This window comes from Neomonachus schauinslandi, chromosome 3 (assembly GCF_002201575.2).
Source record: "Neomonachus schauinslandi chromosome 3, ASM220157v2, whole genome shotgun sequence".
Classification (NCBI taxonomy): domain Eukaryota; kingdom Metazoa; phylum Chordata; class Mammalia; order Carnivora; family Phocidae; genus Neomonachus; species Neomonachus schauinslandi.
Genome location: NC_058405.1, coordinates 36,892,231 through 36,910,942, shown reverse-complemented (window position 1 = coordinate 36,910,942; position 18,712 = coordinate 36,892,231). Strand labels below are relative to the sequence as shown.

Sequence of the window (18,712 nt, the reverse complement as noted above, 5' to 3'; positions counted from 1 at the left end):
ACATTTTTCCTAAAATACACACTAAAAAACAACCAAACACTATATATATATATATATATATATATATATATATATATATATATATATAGTACCCATTATCTCCTTAGTGTCAACATTATATGACATCACTATAGATGACACAAAATGTTGCCTAGTTGTTTTCTAGTATTAAAAGAAATCAGCCTTGCTGGGAATTCAGAGACTGCAGAAATGTAAGCATGAATGTCTGTTTAAATATCTGATAACACTACTCAATATCTAAGTAAATATGGTAAATTTATGGTGTATAACTTCTTTGAAAAATGTTTTCTAATTCTTACAAAGCCAGAAATGTTTATATAATTACGTGATATTTTTCCACAACAATAACCAGTAGAATAATTATAAATAATGAATACAGGAAGATTAATTAGCTTGGTAGAAGTACTTTAACTTAGAGCTTAACTCAGTTTAACACAAACAATTCAATACATTAACCTTGCTCATTATTCGATATGTATCCTAGAATTATTAATTTGCAATTTACATGTGTTGAGATTTAAACTTTTTTACACCAATCTAATAGTAAGTTACTGAATTGTCTTCATGTTTTGACTGTTTTTCTCCTGCAGTGGGCCTGACTGAGCCTTGTTTAGATCCCTGCTATATTACTTGTACAAGTCAACACAACAACCAATTCTATATGAACAAATTTGCAACATACTTAGGACCATTTTTTGTTGTAAATATCATTAGTTCACCTTTGGCGGAACCCAGAACACTTGGAGTATATATATTTTGCTCAGATAAAACACTAAGAAATAATGGTTGTCTCTCAATCAAAGTGGATAAATAGAGACAAAATATTGCACTTGTTTTCCTCTTTTTTCTCTTGCACCCAAGATCAAAATAAGCTCAAACATGAGTCTCATGAGGTGGAAAAAAATCTTCAGAGAGACAATAAGTTGTCCAGGGATGAGAACAAGGCTCTTAGAAAAGAAAACAAGTCCCTTTGGGGAGAAAATAAAGCTCTTCGACAAGAAAACAAAACCTTCCAAATGGACAACCAGTTGATCCGGGAGATAAATCAATCCTTGAGACAGCAAAACAAGGTCCTATGGAAGTTTAAAAATGTGATTTCGGAGAGCCAAAAACCAGCAGGGGAAAAAGTCAATGCTTTGAACACAGAAAGAAAGTTTTATTGGCAACAGAATCGAGCCCTGGAAGCTCAGATCAAGGCTCTCAGAGAACAGGAGAAGGCCTTCCAGAATGAGGCAAAAGCTCTTCAGGAAATAAGGTCTCTCCATGAGGAGATAAAAGGCTTGCAACACCAGGAGAGCGCAATCAAGATGCAGGAACAAGCCCTGATGAAAGAAGGAATAGCACTAGAGATGGAAGAACAGGCTCTGTGGAAGGAGGAACAGGCCCTTCGTGAAGAGAACAAGGCTCTTAGAGAAGAAAATAGGGCTCTTCAAGAGGAGGAAAAAGCCCTTCTGAAAGAGGCAAAGGTCCTTGGAGAGTGGAATAAGATTCTTCAGGGAGAAGACAACAAACACACTTGCTGGAAAAATGCACAAAAATAAAACAGAGCAGGAGAAATGTGACCTGAAGACGTAACCAGCAAACCATGAAGACCATTGACATTCCAGTAAAAATCATTAAAACTTTTGAAGGTGAAATACTGTTGCTGGGGTTGAAGTCAAAAGCCTGGAAATTTACAGTACTCAGTATCTGGTCCTGGAAACTAAATAAAGTTCTCAAAAGTTAAAAAAAAAAAAAAGGAAATGATTATTTTGGGTTTACTTAGATTTCACACTATTCTTGGAGGTATATATTATTCTAGAATAATCTGCAAAGATGTATTGCTCAAAGCATGACACTGAATGCACAAGGGGTTTTGCCTTTTACTTTCAAAGACATTGGATGAATATTGTAAGAAATTAACAGCTCAGTGGAAATATTTGTCAAAAAACTTGATCTTATTGAAATATAAAGTTTTGTATACTTTGTTCATATGTATTGTAAAAAAAAAAATGTACTGTAGAAGAATATCCTGTGCTTTTATGCTTATTTCAGTGATAAAGTTCTATGCTTAGTTCGGTGATAATCAAATATGAGGAATTTTAAAAACAGTGGATAATACAGAAATCGAGGGTTAACCAGCTTTCCCACTTTCTCTTTATTTTTACTTTCAGTTATTGTCCTCCTTTTGCTTGCTGGGAGGGAGGCTGTTCTATCTAATGAATGTGTTAAAGAAAGAAAGGAAGGAGTGAGAAAGAGTCTCCAAGCTTAAACAGGGGTTTCAGAGTTTGGAATGTGAATGTGTGGAGCAGTTCATAATGAATGTAAATTGGGGAAGGTAGAAATGGATTTTTCAGAAGTGTTAATGTTGATAATTGATCTAATTGAATGCTCTTTAAAAATAATTATGCAGGGCGCCTGGGTGGCTCAGTTGGTTAAGCAACTGCCTTCGGCTCAGGTCATGATCCCGGAGTCCTGGGATCAAGTCCCACATCGGGCTCCCAGCTCAGCGGGGAGCCTGCTTCTCCCTCTGACCCTCTCCCCTCTCATGCTGTTTCTCTGTCTCTCTCTCTTTCTCTCAAATAAATAAATAAAATCTTAAAAAATAATAATAATTATGCAAAAACTGAGTCACATGGACTCATGGATTTATTAGAGTTACATATGTAGCTATAGGCCACTAGAGTACGAACTGCATAGAGGGCTGGTGCGGTACCTTATTTTTCATCATTGCAAATTTGAGCACTTAATTCAGGGTAAATATTTAATGGGATCTATTGAATATAACTGAAGTTTATATCTCGTTCTGATTTTTGTCTGGTGTGGGGGAATGGGAGAATAAGAAAACTATAGGAAGAGAACACTTTTTTGTCTTCCCTAGGTGCTGCCACATCTGCAAAAGACCAACATACATTTATTGAATACCTGTAATTAGCACTCTATTAAGCAAGACATTTACACTTATGTATAAAAAGTGAATAAAAAGGATTTTAATGATTCCATAGAGTATAAAAAAGATAAAACATTATTACTTCATTCCTTAAGAAAGACTACCTGCCTGAAAACAGTTTGCTGACCACTGTTTCTTGGAACTTATAATCACCATTTAAACAAAATAATCAGCCTTGGAGAAGATTGAAAAGCAAATTTGTAGATGTATGCTTGACAGATGTGCAGTCCAATTAGGACAGAGAAGAAACGCAAAGCCTTTATCATTGTTTCTACCTCAAAGGATATGGAAGAAGCCTGTAGGCAAGAGAACAGCCAACTTGGTGTTCTAGGGATTTATGAATATGTGGCTTTATTGCCTACACACTAATTTTGATATTCTATTGTTCAAAGAAAAGAGTTCTTGCTCTACAAATTCCCTGCCATAGTATTTAGGCGAAATAAACTATTTTACTCTTTGGTGACGAGGTCAGAAGAGCAGTGTCCATGGTGTGGGTATAGTTATGAATGGCTCCTCTCAGTGAGAAAGCTGTCATTATTGCATCATAGTTAAATCAGCAGCAACTAGGGTTAAACTGTAGGCTTAGTACATACTGATCAGAATTTCAATATCTCCTCTTTGAATTCAAATGCTAACCTGAAAATTGGCACTGCTACAAAGAAATTTTGTTAATCTTTATAGCCCACCTTACAAGTGAAAAATTATATAAGTAGGGAATGGGTTAAAACAACCTATGCTGATATCACTTATCATACATAATGTCTGATATTTTACCCTTACAGACTAATCAAAAGTTTCTGCTAAAATTTCCAGTTACTATATTTATGAAATACTATATTGAAAACTGTATTTTCCCATATAATTAGTTGGATACATTTACATGTACATTAAAAAGTTTTCATATTTCTTGTTAGATATCAATTTCATGGAAATTGTGTGTTAAAAAGAGGAAATACTTTCGGATGAAAAATAGGGGCATTCTGATGCTCACAATGAAGGAACTTTATTGTATATGAACTTTCTCTCTTTGTTCATTTCTAGATCTTTCCTCATGACTTCCAGAAAGGATGGTCACCTGAATACCTAATATTTCCAATGGGATTGCCCTTCCACCAGTCCAGTAGTCATTAACTGCAGGAGAGAACAGCTGCATGGATGTTTTAAATATCCTCTTAGAGATAATAGATTGCATAACTTTAAGACACCCTCAGGTCTAAACCCATATACTAAAGTCCATTTATTTAAGGCCACAAGTTCTAGGCTCCCAAGTCCATCCTTCTTTGCTTTGATTTATACTCCATGATGCTCTATATAACTTCTAGTATATCCCAATTCCACATCATTCCTCACCCTCTTGAACATTTTAACAAACCTCCAATATCTTTACCTCTTTTCTGAAAGTTCCTTTGTCTTCTTAACCTAGATAGACCTCAATGATACTGCTCGCTTAGTATGCCTTTCAAGTGAAAGCTTTTAGGCACCAGGCAAAGATGGAGCTAGTGTAGGTTTTCTCATTTCTCCATTTGCAAAAATTTTTATCCTACAAAAGAATTTGTTCCAACCAAGCACATATGAGATACCACTTCTATCTTATGTAATACTTCATATTCAGACTTCCTGGTTGTCTCATTCAGACATTAAAACCTTTGGCATCTGGCTCACAATATTTGTCTCCCCCTCCTCCTGCTTTTACCTCCTCTGTATGACTTCAAACTGCATATAGAGGATTAGTCCAGAAATGTGTGGCTCAGCACCTTGGATCTTTTTTTTTTTTAAAGATTTTATTTATTTATTTGAGAGAAAGACAGACAGAGAGATAGTGATAGAGAGAGGATGAGCAGGGGGAGAGGGAGAAGCAGGCTCTCTGCTGAGCAGGGAGCTCCGACATAGGGCTCAATCCCAGGACCCTGGGATCATGACCTGAGCTGAAGGAAGATGCTTAACCAACTGAGCCACCCAGATACCCCTTGGATCTTATTTTCAAAAACTATTTCCTCCGTATCACCTCAGTCTCCATCCTCATTGTAATACCTCAACACCTTTATGATTGGCAAGTACACTGATTCTGACCTAATTCTTCGGCCAGTATAGAGTGGTATTTACCTATAGGGAATACTAGTCTCCATTTCACTGTAGTTCTTGTGATGTACCCTATTTAGTCCCAGCCCCCACTGAAGATCTACAAGAATAAGCCAAAGCTATTGCTATATTATCTGAAAACAGTGAGACAAGATATTCAAGGACTGATGGTTACTGAAGCCTGCTAAGAGAGACTGTTCATAATTGGCTCAAAGGGAGGACTGTACACATCTTTTTCCAACTTGACATTTATGATGTCACGTTGGTATCTTCAACTTTGTATACTCCAAAGTAAGGCTGGCTTGCTCTTTCTTTCTTTTTTTTCTTTCTTTCTTTCTTCTTTCTTCTTTCTTTCTTTTTCCTTTCTTTTCTTTTTCTTTCCTTTTCTTTCTTTCTTTTCTTTCTTTTCTTTAGTAAAGCTAATAGTTAAATATTTACCAATACAAAGTCAAAGTACTTGAAAATTGCTTAAAGAAAACAATGAAATCTAGATGTTTTATAATCCCTGATTTTGTGCATTTTAAATAGAGAATACTGTCCAATTAATTTCAGATATTGATAGCCTCAGTTATTTATCTTTCAAATAAATTTCCTAAGACATTAATGGTCTACACTTTGTTGACCATGATTCATTTTTTTTTCATTGTTTAAATTTGTTTTATTTCTAACTTTTTGGGGGTACCTTAAATTGTAACTTCCAAGAACCTGCTTCTACTATGGGTAGGCAAGCTGATTTTAATTCTATTAGCTTCAATTATGTAGTTCTTCATCAGCATGCAATGATTCATATTTTAAACAGGAAAAATAAAAGGATAATTGAAATAATGAAGCAAGATCTTTTTCCTCTAAAACACTATTATCATTATCTTATTTTTATCAAGGCATATATTTTAATATTTACATAATTATTTAAGAATTATAGTCACTGTTCTTAAAAAAATATTAGTACATAATTTTGTAATGGAGAATGAAAAGCATAAAGTAACTGGAAAATTGCACAAATTCAAGAAGAAATTGAGAATAGATAAACAGCTATTTTATGTTCAGGATACTATACCTTATGTTCAGAGATTGTAATAGGCCAGGCAGCAATCCCAAGAAAATGGCTCAGTAGGGGCCTCCAAAAGGAAATTGTTGTATAGTTAAGGATGCTAGGAAAATATTAGAGCTGTCCAAGATTACAGATTCTGCACTGAACAAGGTGCGATAAACTAAATTAAATTCATAGTGAAAAGCCAAAGGACATACAGTTGGATCAACAAAGGAGAACGAATTTAGGGTTATTTATTTTACTAAATAAAAACAAAATGAAACAAATAATCATGATTCACCTAATTTTGATATTTATATTATTTCTGAAAAAAATTAACTAACAAGATAAGTTTACTCAACAATATTAAAATAGGATATTTGGTATTACCCATGATTCTACTCCAACTTTTATTTTTAAATTGTAAAATTCTTGGATGTATCTTTGAGACAGTAAAATTACATGTATTATAGATGTATTTTACACCTGCTAAAAATATCTAACAACATTCAGTTTATAGAAACTATCACTATTACTGCATAGTGGAAAATTTTAATATCTTTGATAAAATTTATTAAAAACCTTTCTGATTTAAGCTCGTTAGAAAACTAGAGGTAAAAATTTGAATCACTAAAACACATAATGCCATAACAAATGAGAACCAAAAGGACTTCTAGAAATCTTTGCTATGAACACTAGGGATTCAATTTCCCAAATGTGGTAATTTGCAAAAACAGTTCTATTATGTCATCACTCCTTATGTTCACTCCAATTTTTCTCCCACAGTGAATCTAAGCTAAACCACCTGATTTGCTTTAGCTAAGGAGATGTGACCAAATGACATAAGCAGAACCTCAAAGAATGTTTGCCTATTTCTACTTACATGCTACTATCTCTACCATTGCCCTCAGAGCACTCCTGGTCTAGCTTGCTTTGAGGTAGGAGATTTGTTGAACAGATTCAATTTCTACCAGTCATCCCATTGGAGGCCAACAACCATCTGAGTACAGGCATATGCATAAATCCAGCATAAGCTGGGAGAACCCAGAAGAGCCAAGTCTTTTTTTTTTTTTTTTAAGATTTTATTTCTTTATTTGACAGAGATAGAGACAGTGAGAGAAGGAACACAAGCAGGGGAAGTGGGAGAGGGAGAAGCAGGCTTCCCACTGGGCGTGGAGCCCCATGTGGGGCTCAATCCCAGGACCCTGGGATCATGACCCGAGCCAAAGGCAGATGCTTAACGACTGAGCCACCCAGGTGCCCCAGCAGAGCCAAGTCTTAATGACCAACCCACAGTCCTATGAGCCAAATAAATGCTTATTAATTTTAGAAACTGATGGTGGCTTGTTATAAAATTTGATTGAGGCAATAAGGCAATAAGCATTTGATAAACTGAAATGTCTCCCTTCTGTTATTATTTTATATTTGTTTTTTGAAAATTCTAATATTTAAAAAAGTTTAAGGTATTTTCAGTTAAACAATGACACGTTTTGCTGTATATATTTGTAACAATAAGTCCACTTATAAATTAATTGATTTAAATATAGTTTACCAAATCAGGAAACTGTCATGGTTAACTGAAAACTGCAGTGATAATATTATTTAAAAATTTTAATAAGCTCTTCAATTTAGATGTAAGAATAAACAATCATGCTATTATTCTGAAATGAAATTTCAGAATAATGCATATTAATTACTTTAAACTGAAAATAAGATGACAAGTGTTACTAATTACTTACATACGACAAGAAAAAAGTTCAAATACTTTAAAGTAAAGTACATCTACGGGGCGCCTGGGTGGCTCAGTCGGTTAAGCAACTGCCTTCGGCTCAGGTCATGATCCTGGAGTCCCTGGATCGAGTCCCGCATCGGGCTCCCTGCTCGGCAGGGAGTCTGCTTCTCCCTCTGACCCTCCTCCCTCTCATGCTCTCTGTATCTCATTCTCTCTGTGTCAAATAAATAAATAAAATCTTTAAAAAAAAAATTAAAAAAAATAAAAAAAAAAGATAAAGTAAAGTACATCTAAATCATACTTCTAATCTGTATTCAACCTAGGAAAAATTCAGACACATATAATCTGAAAGATTATGTTCATAGTTAACAGAAATCATATGACAGAAGGGGTCAGTTTAATTTTAGAAAACTGGGATATTCTAGACTGGATTCATTTATTTTTCTGGTAGACACAGCCAATTATTAGTAAATCAGAAATAATCTATCCTTCTTCGAACGGCTTCACAACCAACTACTTTTCTCCTACAACAGCATTAAGTCATGTGTCCCACAGTTCCTGAACCAATCTTAAGATTAAAGCAGGCAGGCAGTAGAGCACCAGGTAAACTTTGGAATTAAGTTAAATTCCACAGATGTCAGCTATTAGAGCCAACAAAATTCACTGTGTTTCCAAGTCCCCTTCACTGATGACATGTCTGAAAATTTGGTTTTCCAGAGGCAAACTTCCATATAGCCTCCTCTATAGTGCAGAAAGTGAGTGAGTCCAAAATCTGATGCAGGTATATAAAGGAATTTAATAAGTGATAAGTGTTATTTAATACATTGAATAAAAGATGACTTAGTCACTTAGCTATTTTCACAATAGATTATTATCTGATAAAGTGAAGTTACGCAATTCTCCACTTCTTTCCATCACTACCACCAAAATACAACAATTTTTGAATGGATATGTGAAATATCTATACATTAATATCTGTACCCATATACAGTGGTTTGCTAGGGCTGCTATAATGAAATATCACAGATTGGGAGGCTTAAATAACTAATTTATTTCCTCATAGTTCTGGAGTCTACAAGTCTAAGATCAAAATGTTGGCAGGATTGTGGTCTGAGGTCTCTCTCCTTGGCTTCTTTATGGTCATCTTCTGTGTCTTCACATGGTTGTCCCTTTGTGTGTCTGTGTTTTAATGTTTCTTATTAGGACCCACTCATGTGACTTCACTTTACCTTAATTATCTCATTCAAGTCCCTATCTCCAAATGTTGTCACATTCTGAAGTACTGGTGGGTTAGGAACTCAACATATAAATTTTAGGAGAATACAGTTCAGCCCGTAACACCATACATAAGATACAGATATACTTCAAGGTATAGGACATCCTAATGTAACACATAAAACATATCATCATAAAAAAGAGAAAATCTAGAATCTATACCAAAAAAAAGAAGAGTTATGGATTTGTTCAAATGAAAAATAAAGAAAAACTCTCCATAGCAAAATTTACTATTAGCAAAATGGATGAATATACAAAGATTCAGAAAAACAGTTGCAATACACATCCCATAGAAAAGCTCTAAATATTAATATGAAGAAGATCTTTGGAGAAAGAATACAATCGGGATGGAATGGATAAGGAAAACAAAAGGAAAATGAACATATTAGATTTCCATACCTGAAAAACCATGTCTTTCTGAGCCTGGTATATCGCTGTATATTGGATCTAATCCTACCAAACATCTCTGAGTTAAGATCAGCTTCTCTGGTCAAGATGGATTTTTCTCAACCACCACATTCCATTCTGTAGAGAAAGCTGAGATGCTGACTTCCCTTTTCCAGCTGGTCCCAGTGGCGTAAACTGATCTCTTGACATCATCATCATCAAGATGGCTGATAGCACTATCAGAGGAGGAAAGTCCAAGTTGGCAGGGGATTGGTTACCCTAGCTCACTTCTGGCAAATGGGAACTTACTCACAGCCACTTGCCATTATTTCCTGCTGTCTCACATGACTAGAGTAGTAGTGTCAGTGGTCTGTGTGAATACATCAAGGACAGCGCAAAGTGGGGATTCAAGTTCCCAACCTATTCCAGAATATCTACACAACATCTCTAGGATACAGTAGTACTGTGTAGAATGTTTCTGAACCAGCTTTAAGTTATAATGCTTTTTATCTATCCAGAGCAATTAAACTGGGATCTTGTTGAGCCACACTCTTAAATTGAATGGTTGAATTACAGAAGTAAGTTACTTTGCTGGTGAGTGGGTCTTAACAGATCCTTTACAATCACAACTCTACATCACTTTTTCCTTCCCAATAAATGAGTTCTTTTTAATTCTCATGAAACCCTATGGGCTGGGAAGATATTATATACTAGTTTTGGAATATGTAAAAATCTCAGGTTCCATCCCTTGATATGAATAAGAACTGAGTTGCTATTCTGCAACAAGGGATTGTGCCCCTATAAGGATGTTTTCCAAACTGTTCCATGCCCTACCTATAGTGATATATCATGTTAATCCAAGGACTGTTGATAAGCCTTTTAGGACTTGATTTTAGAGAATTTTTCATCCTACCCAGAGTGGGTGAATTGATATATTAGCACTCAAAATCATCCTTAAAGTTTTGGTTTTTTGAAATTTCATGATAATGGGGACATTCTTCATAATTTATCATGAATTGTAGACAATTTTCTTCCTAAAGACTCATTTTTTTAGTCTTTGTCATAACATTATTATTTGATATGATCCTTCTGTACAAAGTATAAATACCACAACATCAACACACGTTAAATCTTGACAAAGAGAGCATACATATTGTTTTCCATTCTACGATAAGGGACACATTTCTTTCCTAGTAGAAGAAGGATCAAATACAAAGAATTAAATAAATTTGTTTAAAGCATATTTAGATATTGAAGAAATAGATGAGGTAGAAAGTACATTTTTGAATGTCATTACAGGGTTACAACAGAGATACTGAAAGTAGACGTCTATTGATAGAATTCCAGTAAGCATGGTTTAATTCCAAATCAGTCACAGTTCTGACTCAGACAGAAAAATCTTTTTTTTTTCCAATCTACTTTGTGCACGTTGTTAGTGAACATATTAGTTAATGACCTGAAGGCAAATCCCTGACAATGTGATTTTGTGCTAATTGTGTGGAAAAATATTTCTAGCTTTTAAAAATGCTACATTCTGAGATGCTAGAGGGAATTCATCTTCCCTATTTGAGCTATTCTATTCAACCTTCCTCAAGGGCACCGAATCATATTGAATGAGTCATCCAGTATTCACATCATATCTAAAATCAAGGAAAACTCTCAAGAGGAAATGTTAGGGATTAAACACTCTCATTCTGTTTACATTCAGTTGGCATTAAAATAAATAAGTTATAAAATCAAGTGTATTAAGACTACAGATTTTAATATCTCATTTTCATAGTGCCTTACATTAAAATGTCAAACCTTTAGATACATTATAACAATATTTTTATCTTTACACATGAAAAAGCTCCTTATTTCAAATTTGTTTTCTTTAAAACATTTTTTCTTGATTGTTAACCAAATTAAAATACACTAGGCTCCTATTAAAATAAATGTATGCTTCATGAGTGTGCTTATTGAAGGAAGACCAGTGCTTTAGCAGACTTAGGTTGGAAAATATTAAGTCGAGGTATGTTAAAGGATGAAGCTATAAAATACATATAAATTTTAAATTGTTGCAAGAACATTTGCTATTGACTTTAATACGATTATAAAAGCTTATTTAAAGATACTGACTCTTGGGGCACCTGGGTGGCTCAGTTGGTTAAGCATCTGCCTTGGGCTCAGGTCATGATCCTGGGGTCCTGGGATCGAGCTCCCCATTGGGCTTTCTGCTCCGTGGGAGCCTGCTTCTTCCTCTCCCTCTGCCTGCCATTCTGCCTACTTGTGCTCTCTCTTTCTCAAATAAATAAATCAAATCTTAAAAAAAATAAAAAAATAAAGATGCTGACTCTTTTGATTCATAACACATAATGGACTTGAGGATATTTATATCTTAAATGTATTCATGATTTTATTTTCAATTAACCAAAGATAAATATGAATGCTCTAAACAACACAGAAAACATTCAGGTTTATAAGTTAAAATTTCTTGTATTTTCAACTGCTTTTTTAAATTTTTTTAAAAGATTTTATTTATTTATTCAACAGATAGATGAGAAAGAGCACAAGTAGGCAGAGTGGCAGGCAGAGGGAGAGGGAGAAGCAGGCTCTCTGCTGAGCAGGGAGCCCGATGCGGAGCTCGATCCCAGGACCCTGGGATCCTGACCTGAGCTGAAGGCAGCCGCTTAACCGACTGAGCCACCCAGGCACCCCTTCAACTGCTTTTAATTGCATTTTTCACATAACACCTGCCACACACACCCATGGTACCTTTTCTAATGTATTTAATGTATGTATTTTCTTTTTTTTTAAAGATTTTATTTTATTTTATTTTATTTTATTTTATTTTATTTGAGAGAGAGAGTGAGAGAGAGAGCACAAGAGGGGGTAGGGTCAGAGGGAGAAGCAGACTCCCCGCTGAGCAAGGAGCCTGATGCGGGACTCGATCCTGGGACTCTGGGATCATGACCTGAGCCAAAGGCTGTCGCTTAACCAACTGAGCCACCCAGGCACCTCTAATGTAAATATTTTCAATCCATCTAAATGATGCTGAATTAGGTATAAAAATGTCTTTTAAAAATAATATAGTTTGGTTATGAAATGTGTTCTCATTTTTAAAAACAATATTGTCCTATAAACTATATTATGTTCTTACTTTTTCCATTCAACATTAGTTTTTTGAACTATATTGAGGCTCTTATATAATAAGTATAATTCATTATATTTGATTTATTCATTTATCATACCACCACATAGATAGATCTCACAGTTGTAAATGTACCTCTCCAGTAATGGACTTGTAATTTGCCTACAACTCTGTGCTACCCAAAACTACAACACTGGGATGAATATCTTTATTAATATCTCTCTGTAGACTTGTGGGAAGGATTTTTGGGGGTACTCACTCTACCCTGTGACTAACTGGTAAATACGGGATATTTGCATATGTTTTTACCAGATGTTACTAACATCTTCAGAATGCCTGTACAAGTTTATATTCCCATCGGCAATGCTTAAAGTTTCCAATTTCCCCCATATTCTTACATTTCATTGTACTGCCTTTACATTTTTGCCAATCTGCTACTTGCAAGAGGGTATGCAATTTTTACTTTAATATATATTTCCACATTTACTGATTAAGCTGATTGTGAATATATCAGCTATGTAGATATTTCCTCAAAGGTAATGTAACAAATTAATAAAGAGAACAGATCTTGGACCAAGACAGCCTAAGGGCAAATCCTGCCTCCATCACTTACTTAGAGGAAAATAAACTTGGATACATTATTTACTCTCCGTGCCTCAGTCTATTCATCTGTAATGAGGATAACCATAACTCTGTGAATGTTAAATAAATATGTATAAAATGCTTAGCACAGTGTCTAGTACACAATAATTGTTATATAAATGCTAACTATTATTTTTATTCATGTCCTGGGCACATTTTTTCAAATATTGCCTTTGGTTGTTGAACTGAATGATTTCCTTTATAAGACAGACATTAAGCATTTGTTTATGTTTCACATTACCTGTATCATCTCCAGTCTGTCATACAGAAGTTAACTTTGCCTATAATGAAGATTTTTATTAAAGATCTTTCACTTTAACCTAACAAAAGTAAAAATTATTTGCACATTGTTTATACTATAAGGATTTGTTTTTAAAAAATGTTCCTAACACTGTGGTCACAAAAATATCCTTTTTTTTATGTCATTAATTTTACTTTTGACATTTGGGTATTTAATCTATGTAAAACAATTTTTTAAAAGATTTTATTTATTTATTTGCCAGAGAGCGAGAGAGCACAAGTTGGGGGGGGGGGGCAGCAGAGGCAGAGGAGAAGCAGGCTCCCAGCTGAGCAAGGGGCCTGATGTGGGACTTGATCCCAGGACCCTGGGATCATGACCTGAGCCGAAGGTAGACACTTAACTGACTGAACCACCCAGGAGCCCCTGTAAAGCAAGTTTTTATCCAACTTTGTAATCCAACTTTTAAAGTCCATATCCTGAGTCAAATTTCCATATATCATTTACTAAAAAATGTGTAATTTTCCCACTGCCCAATATACTACCTCTTACCAAATATGAAGTAACCACATTTTTAAGGATCTGTTTCTGGGCTCTATCTCATCTATTTGTCAGTTCTCTTACAAAAACTACACTTTTTACTATTATATCTTTGTTAAGTGTCTTAATGTCTACTGATGACACACACACACATATATGCATATAATGTATGTATATTTAACTTTCCACTTTAGAATTATAACAGATATCCTTAACTTTATCTCGATACATAAATTATAGAATAGGTGTAGTTTCCCAAAAGTTTCTCCTAGAAATCTGCTGGAATTTCATTGAGTATATAGATAAATTTTAGCAGAATTGACACATTTAAAATTGTTTGCCCATCCACGAACATGTTTTACCTTTTATTGAGGTTCTCTCTATAAGATTTTTACATAACACAAAGATCAAATACTCAAATCAGACTCACAGTAATTATAGTTTCTCTTATAAGAAATTATAGATTTCTTACCAGTAATTTAATGGGTCTAGGCAATCACAAAGCACAGATAAAAGATGGCTATGTCTGAAAATTCTCCAGTTCCCTGGGTCCTTTCTTTATATACCAGAATGCACCATGATTTATAATTCACACATGAGGTTTCAAATGATTAAAGTAGGACATAACTTATAAAAAGGAAGATATTTCAACTGTGAAATATCTCCCTTTTATATTCCCATAATTTATGGGAATATTCCAGGGTGTTAAATCCCATAATCCATAGATTCTGGCTTTATTTACAATAAACATATTGAGAGGAAAGATACATCCTGCTAAAATATATAGTTTTATCTCCATTATCTTTCCACTAAGAAATAGCAACAGCAATTATGGTTACTATATTTAATAAGAAAGAGGTGGGTGGCACAGTCGGTTAAGTGACCGACTCTTGGTTTCAGCTCAGGTTGTGATCTCAGGGTTGTGAAATCCAGCCCCACAGAGAATTTCTGCTTGAGATTCTCTTTCCCTCTCTCTCTACCCATCCCTCTCATTCTCTCTCTCTCTCTTGCTCTCTAAAATAAATAAATCTTTAAAAAAAAAAAAAAGACTAGTTTATTCTTTTCCCTATTGCTCCTTCTTACTTAATAAGTTATTTACATTTTGAGCAATAAGTTCTTATGCATTCTTTGTTAGGGTAATTTCTAGACAATATTTCTGTTACTATAAGCCTAATGATATTTTTTAACATTTATAGTTCGTCATTGATAGTATAAATAAATACTACTGATCTCTATATACTACTGAAATCCATTTTGTATTAGGCAGCTTAACTGAACTTTGTATTAATTCTAATTGTTGTGTATTGCTTCTATGTCAATTATTATACCACGTCTACATCAGGCCAATTTTTTCTCCTCTTCCAATTTTTACATTTATAATTTTTTTTAAACATATGTCACTGACCAGGACATCCAGTAAATTAAGAACAGTACTGATAACAGAATATTTTTTCTCATCCCTGACCTTCCTAAAATAGCATCAAAAATTTATCCATTAAATACAGATTTTGTAAATATCACTTATTAAATCATAAGAAAGTTATTTTCTAGGGGCGACTGGGTGGCTCAGTTGTTAAGCGTCTGCCTTCGGCTCAGGTCATGATCCTAGGGTCCTGGGATCAGCCCCGCATCAGGCTCCCTGCTCAGCGGGGAGCCTGCTTCTCCCTCTCCCGCTCCCCTGCTTGTGTTCCCTCTCTTGCTGTGTCTCTCTCTGTCAAATAAATAAATAAAATCTTAAAAAAAAAGTTATTTTCTAATCCTAGTTTCCAGAGTTTTAAAAATATTAAAGTGTTCAATATTTTATTGGGCTAACTAGGCTAAGTAAGAAAAAAAAAAAAGGGAAGACACAAATTACTAATATCAGCAATTAAAGAGAGAACATCACTATAGATTCCATGTACATTAAAGGGAAATTAAAAGACTATTATAAAAAACTCCATGCCCACCAATTTGAAAACCTAGATGAAATGGACCTATTCTTTTTAGTATACAACCTACAAGATTCATACAAGAAGAAATAGAAACTTCGAATAGACCTATATCTAATAAAGGAATTCAATTAATAATTAATAATCTTTCAAAAAAGAAAGCACCAGGCCTAGATGGGCTCATTAGAAAATTCTACCAAACAAAGAAGAAATTATACCAATTCTCTACAATATTTTTCAGATGGTAAGTGCAGAGGGAAAACATCCTAGCTCGTTCTATGAGGCCAGCATTACCCTAATACCAAAACCAGGCAAAAATATTACCCCCAAAAAAGTGTAGATTAATATCCCTTATGAACAGAGATGCAAAAATCTTCAACAAAGTATTAGCAAATTCAATCCAACAATGTATGAAAATTATTATACAACAAGACCAAGTAGGATTTGTCCCAGGTATGCAAGGCCAATTCAAGTTTCAAAAATAAATTAAGGTAACCCATCATATTTATAGGCTAAAGAAGAAAAATCACACGATCATATCAATAGATGTAGAAAAAGCATTTACAAAACCCAACACCCATTTATGATAAAATCTCAGCAAACTAAGAATAGAAGGGGATGTCTTCAACGTGATAAAGACTATACATAAAAGCTTACAGCTAACATTATACCTAACAGTGAGAAATTAGAAGCTGTGCTGCTAAGATCAGGGACAAGGAAGGCAAGGATGTCCCCTCTCACCACTCATTTTCAGCATTGTACTGGAAGTACTAGCTAATAAAATAAGACAAGAAAAGGAAATACAAGGTATGCAGATTGGGAAGGAAGTAATAAAACTTTGTTCCCAGGGGCGCCTGGGTGGTTCAGTCATTAAGCGTCTGCCTTCGACTCAGGTCATGATCCCAGGGTCCTGGGATCGAGCCCCACATTGGGCTACCTGCTCCACGGGAGGCCTGCTTCTCCCTCTCTCACTCCCCCTGCTTGTGTTTCCCTTCGCTGTGTCTCTCTCTGTCAAATAAATAAATAAAATCTTTAAAAAACAAAAACAAAAAAAAACTTTGTTCCCAGATAACATGATTATCCAGGTAATAATTCCAAAAGAATTGACAAAAAAGCTCCAGGAACTATTAAACTACTGTATTAAGATTGTGAGATACAAGGTTAATATAAAAAAATTCAATTGCTTTTGTATATATCAGTAATGAACAAATGACATATGAAATTAAAAACACATTACCATTTACATTAGCACCCTGTAAAATGAAATAACAAATATAAACAGGATCTATATGAAGAAAACTACAAAGCTGATGAAAGAAATCGAAGAACTAAATAAATGGGGAGATACTCCATGTTTATGGACGGGAAGACTCAATATTGTCAAGATGTCAGTTTGCAACCCAATAAAAAATCTCAGCAAGTTATATAGGTATCAACAAGTTTATTCTAAAGTTTATAGAGAAAAAAAATAAAAATAAAGTTTATAGAGAGAAGCAAAAGACCCAGAATAGTAAAAATAATATCACAGGAGAAGAACAAAGTCAAAGGACTGACACTACTTGACTTCAACCCTTATTGTAAAACTACAGTAATCAAGACACTGTGATACTGACACAAAGACTTGTCAAATAGATCAATGGAACAAAATGGAGAGCAAAGAAATAAACCACTCAGAAAACAGTCAACTGATCTTTGACAAAGGAGCAAAAACAATACAATGGAACAAAGATAATCTTTCTAACAAATGTATGGGGAGAACAGAACTGAATACCCACATGCAAAAAGGAAAAAAAAAATGTAGACTCAAACCTTACAACCTTTACCAAAATTAACTCAAAACGAAGCACAAACATAAGTGTAAAATGCAAAACTATAAAACTCCTGGAATATAACATGAAAGAAAACCTAGATGACCTTGGGTTTGGCAATAACTTTTTTGATACAATACCAAAGGCATGGTCCATGAAAAAAATAATTGATAAGCTAGACTTCATTACAATTAAAAATGCCTGCTCTGCACATCACTTTCAAGAAATGAAAAGACAAGCCAAAGACTGGGAGGAAATATTTGCAGAGGACATTTCTGCTACAGGACCATTATCCAAAATATAGAAAGAACTCTTAAAACACAATAATGAGAAAACAATAAAAAGGGGCCAAAGACCTTAACAGATACCTCACCAAAAAAATATAAACAGATTTAAAATAAACATATGAAAAAATACTCACATATGTGATGATCATATGTCATCAGGGAAATGCAAATTAAAACGATAAGATACTACTGCACACCGATTAAACTGCCAAAACTAGAACACTGATAACATCCAAATGTTGGCAAGGATGTGAAGCAACAGGAACTCTCATTCATTGCTGGTATGGATGTAAATGGCACAGTCACTTTGAAAGACAGTTTGGCAGTTTCTTACAAAACTAAACATACTCTTATCATACAGTTCAGCATGTGCTCTTCTTGGGATTTTCCCAAAGGAAATAAAAACTTACATCCATGCAAAATCCTGCACATTGTTGTTTATAGTAGCTTTATTCATCATCACCCCAAAATGAAAGCAACCAAGATATCTTTTGATAGGTAAATGGATAAATAAACCATGATACATTAAAACAATGGAATATTATTTAGCACTAAAAATATTCTCAAGTGAAAGAAGCCAATCTGAAAAGGCTTCTCAAGTGAAAGAAGCCAATCTGAAAAGGCTACATACTATGTATTTATTATTCTAACTATATGACAATTCTATAAAAGAAAAAACTATGTAG

General features: G+C 34.4%; 1 protein-coding gene across 1 annotated transcript; it reads left to right on the top strand.

Moving 5' to 3' along the window:
* Positions 1-617: 617 nt before the first annotated feature.
* Positions 618-1,739, top strand: LOC110587752 (protein chibby homolog 2-like). The gene has a single exon (XM_021697941.1). It carries the CDS (start codon positions 804-806, stop codon positions 1,560-1,562), a length of 759 nt encoding a protein of 252 aa, XP_021553616.1. The 5' UTR covers positions 618-803; the 3' UTR covers positions 1,563-1,739.
* The last annotated feature ends 16,973 nt before the right edge of the window (positions 1,740-18,712 follow it).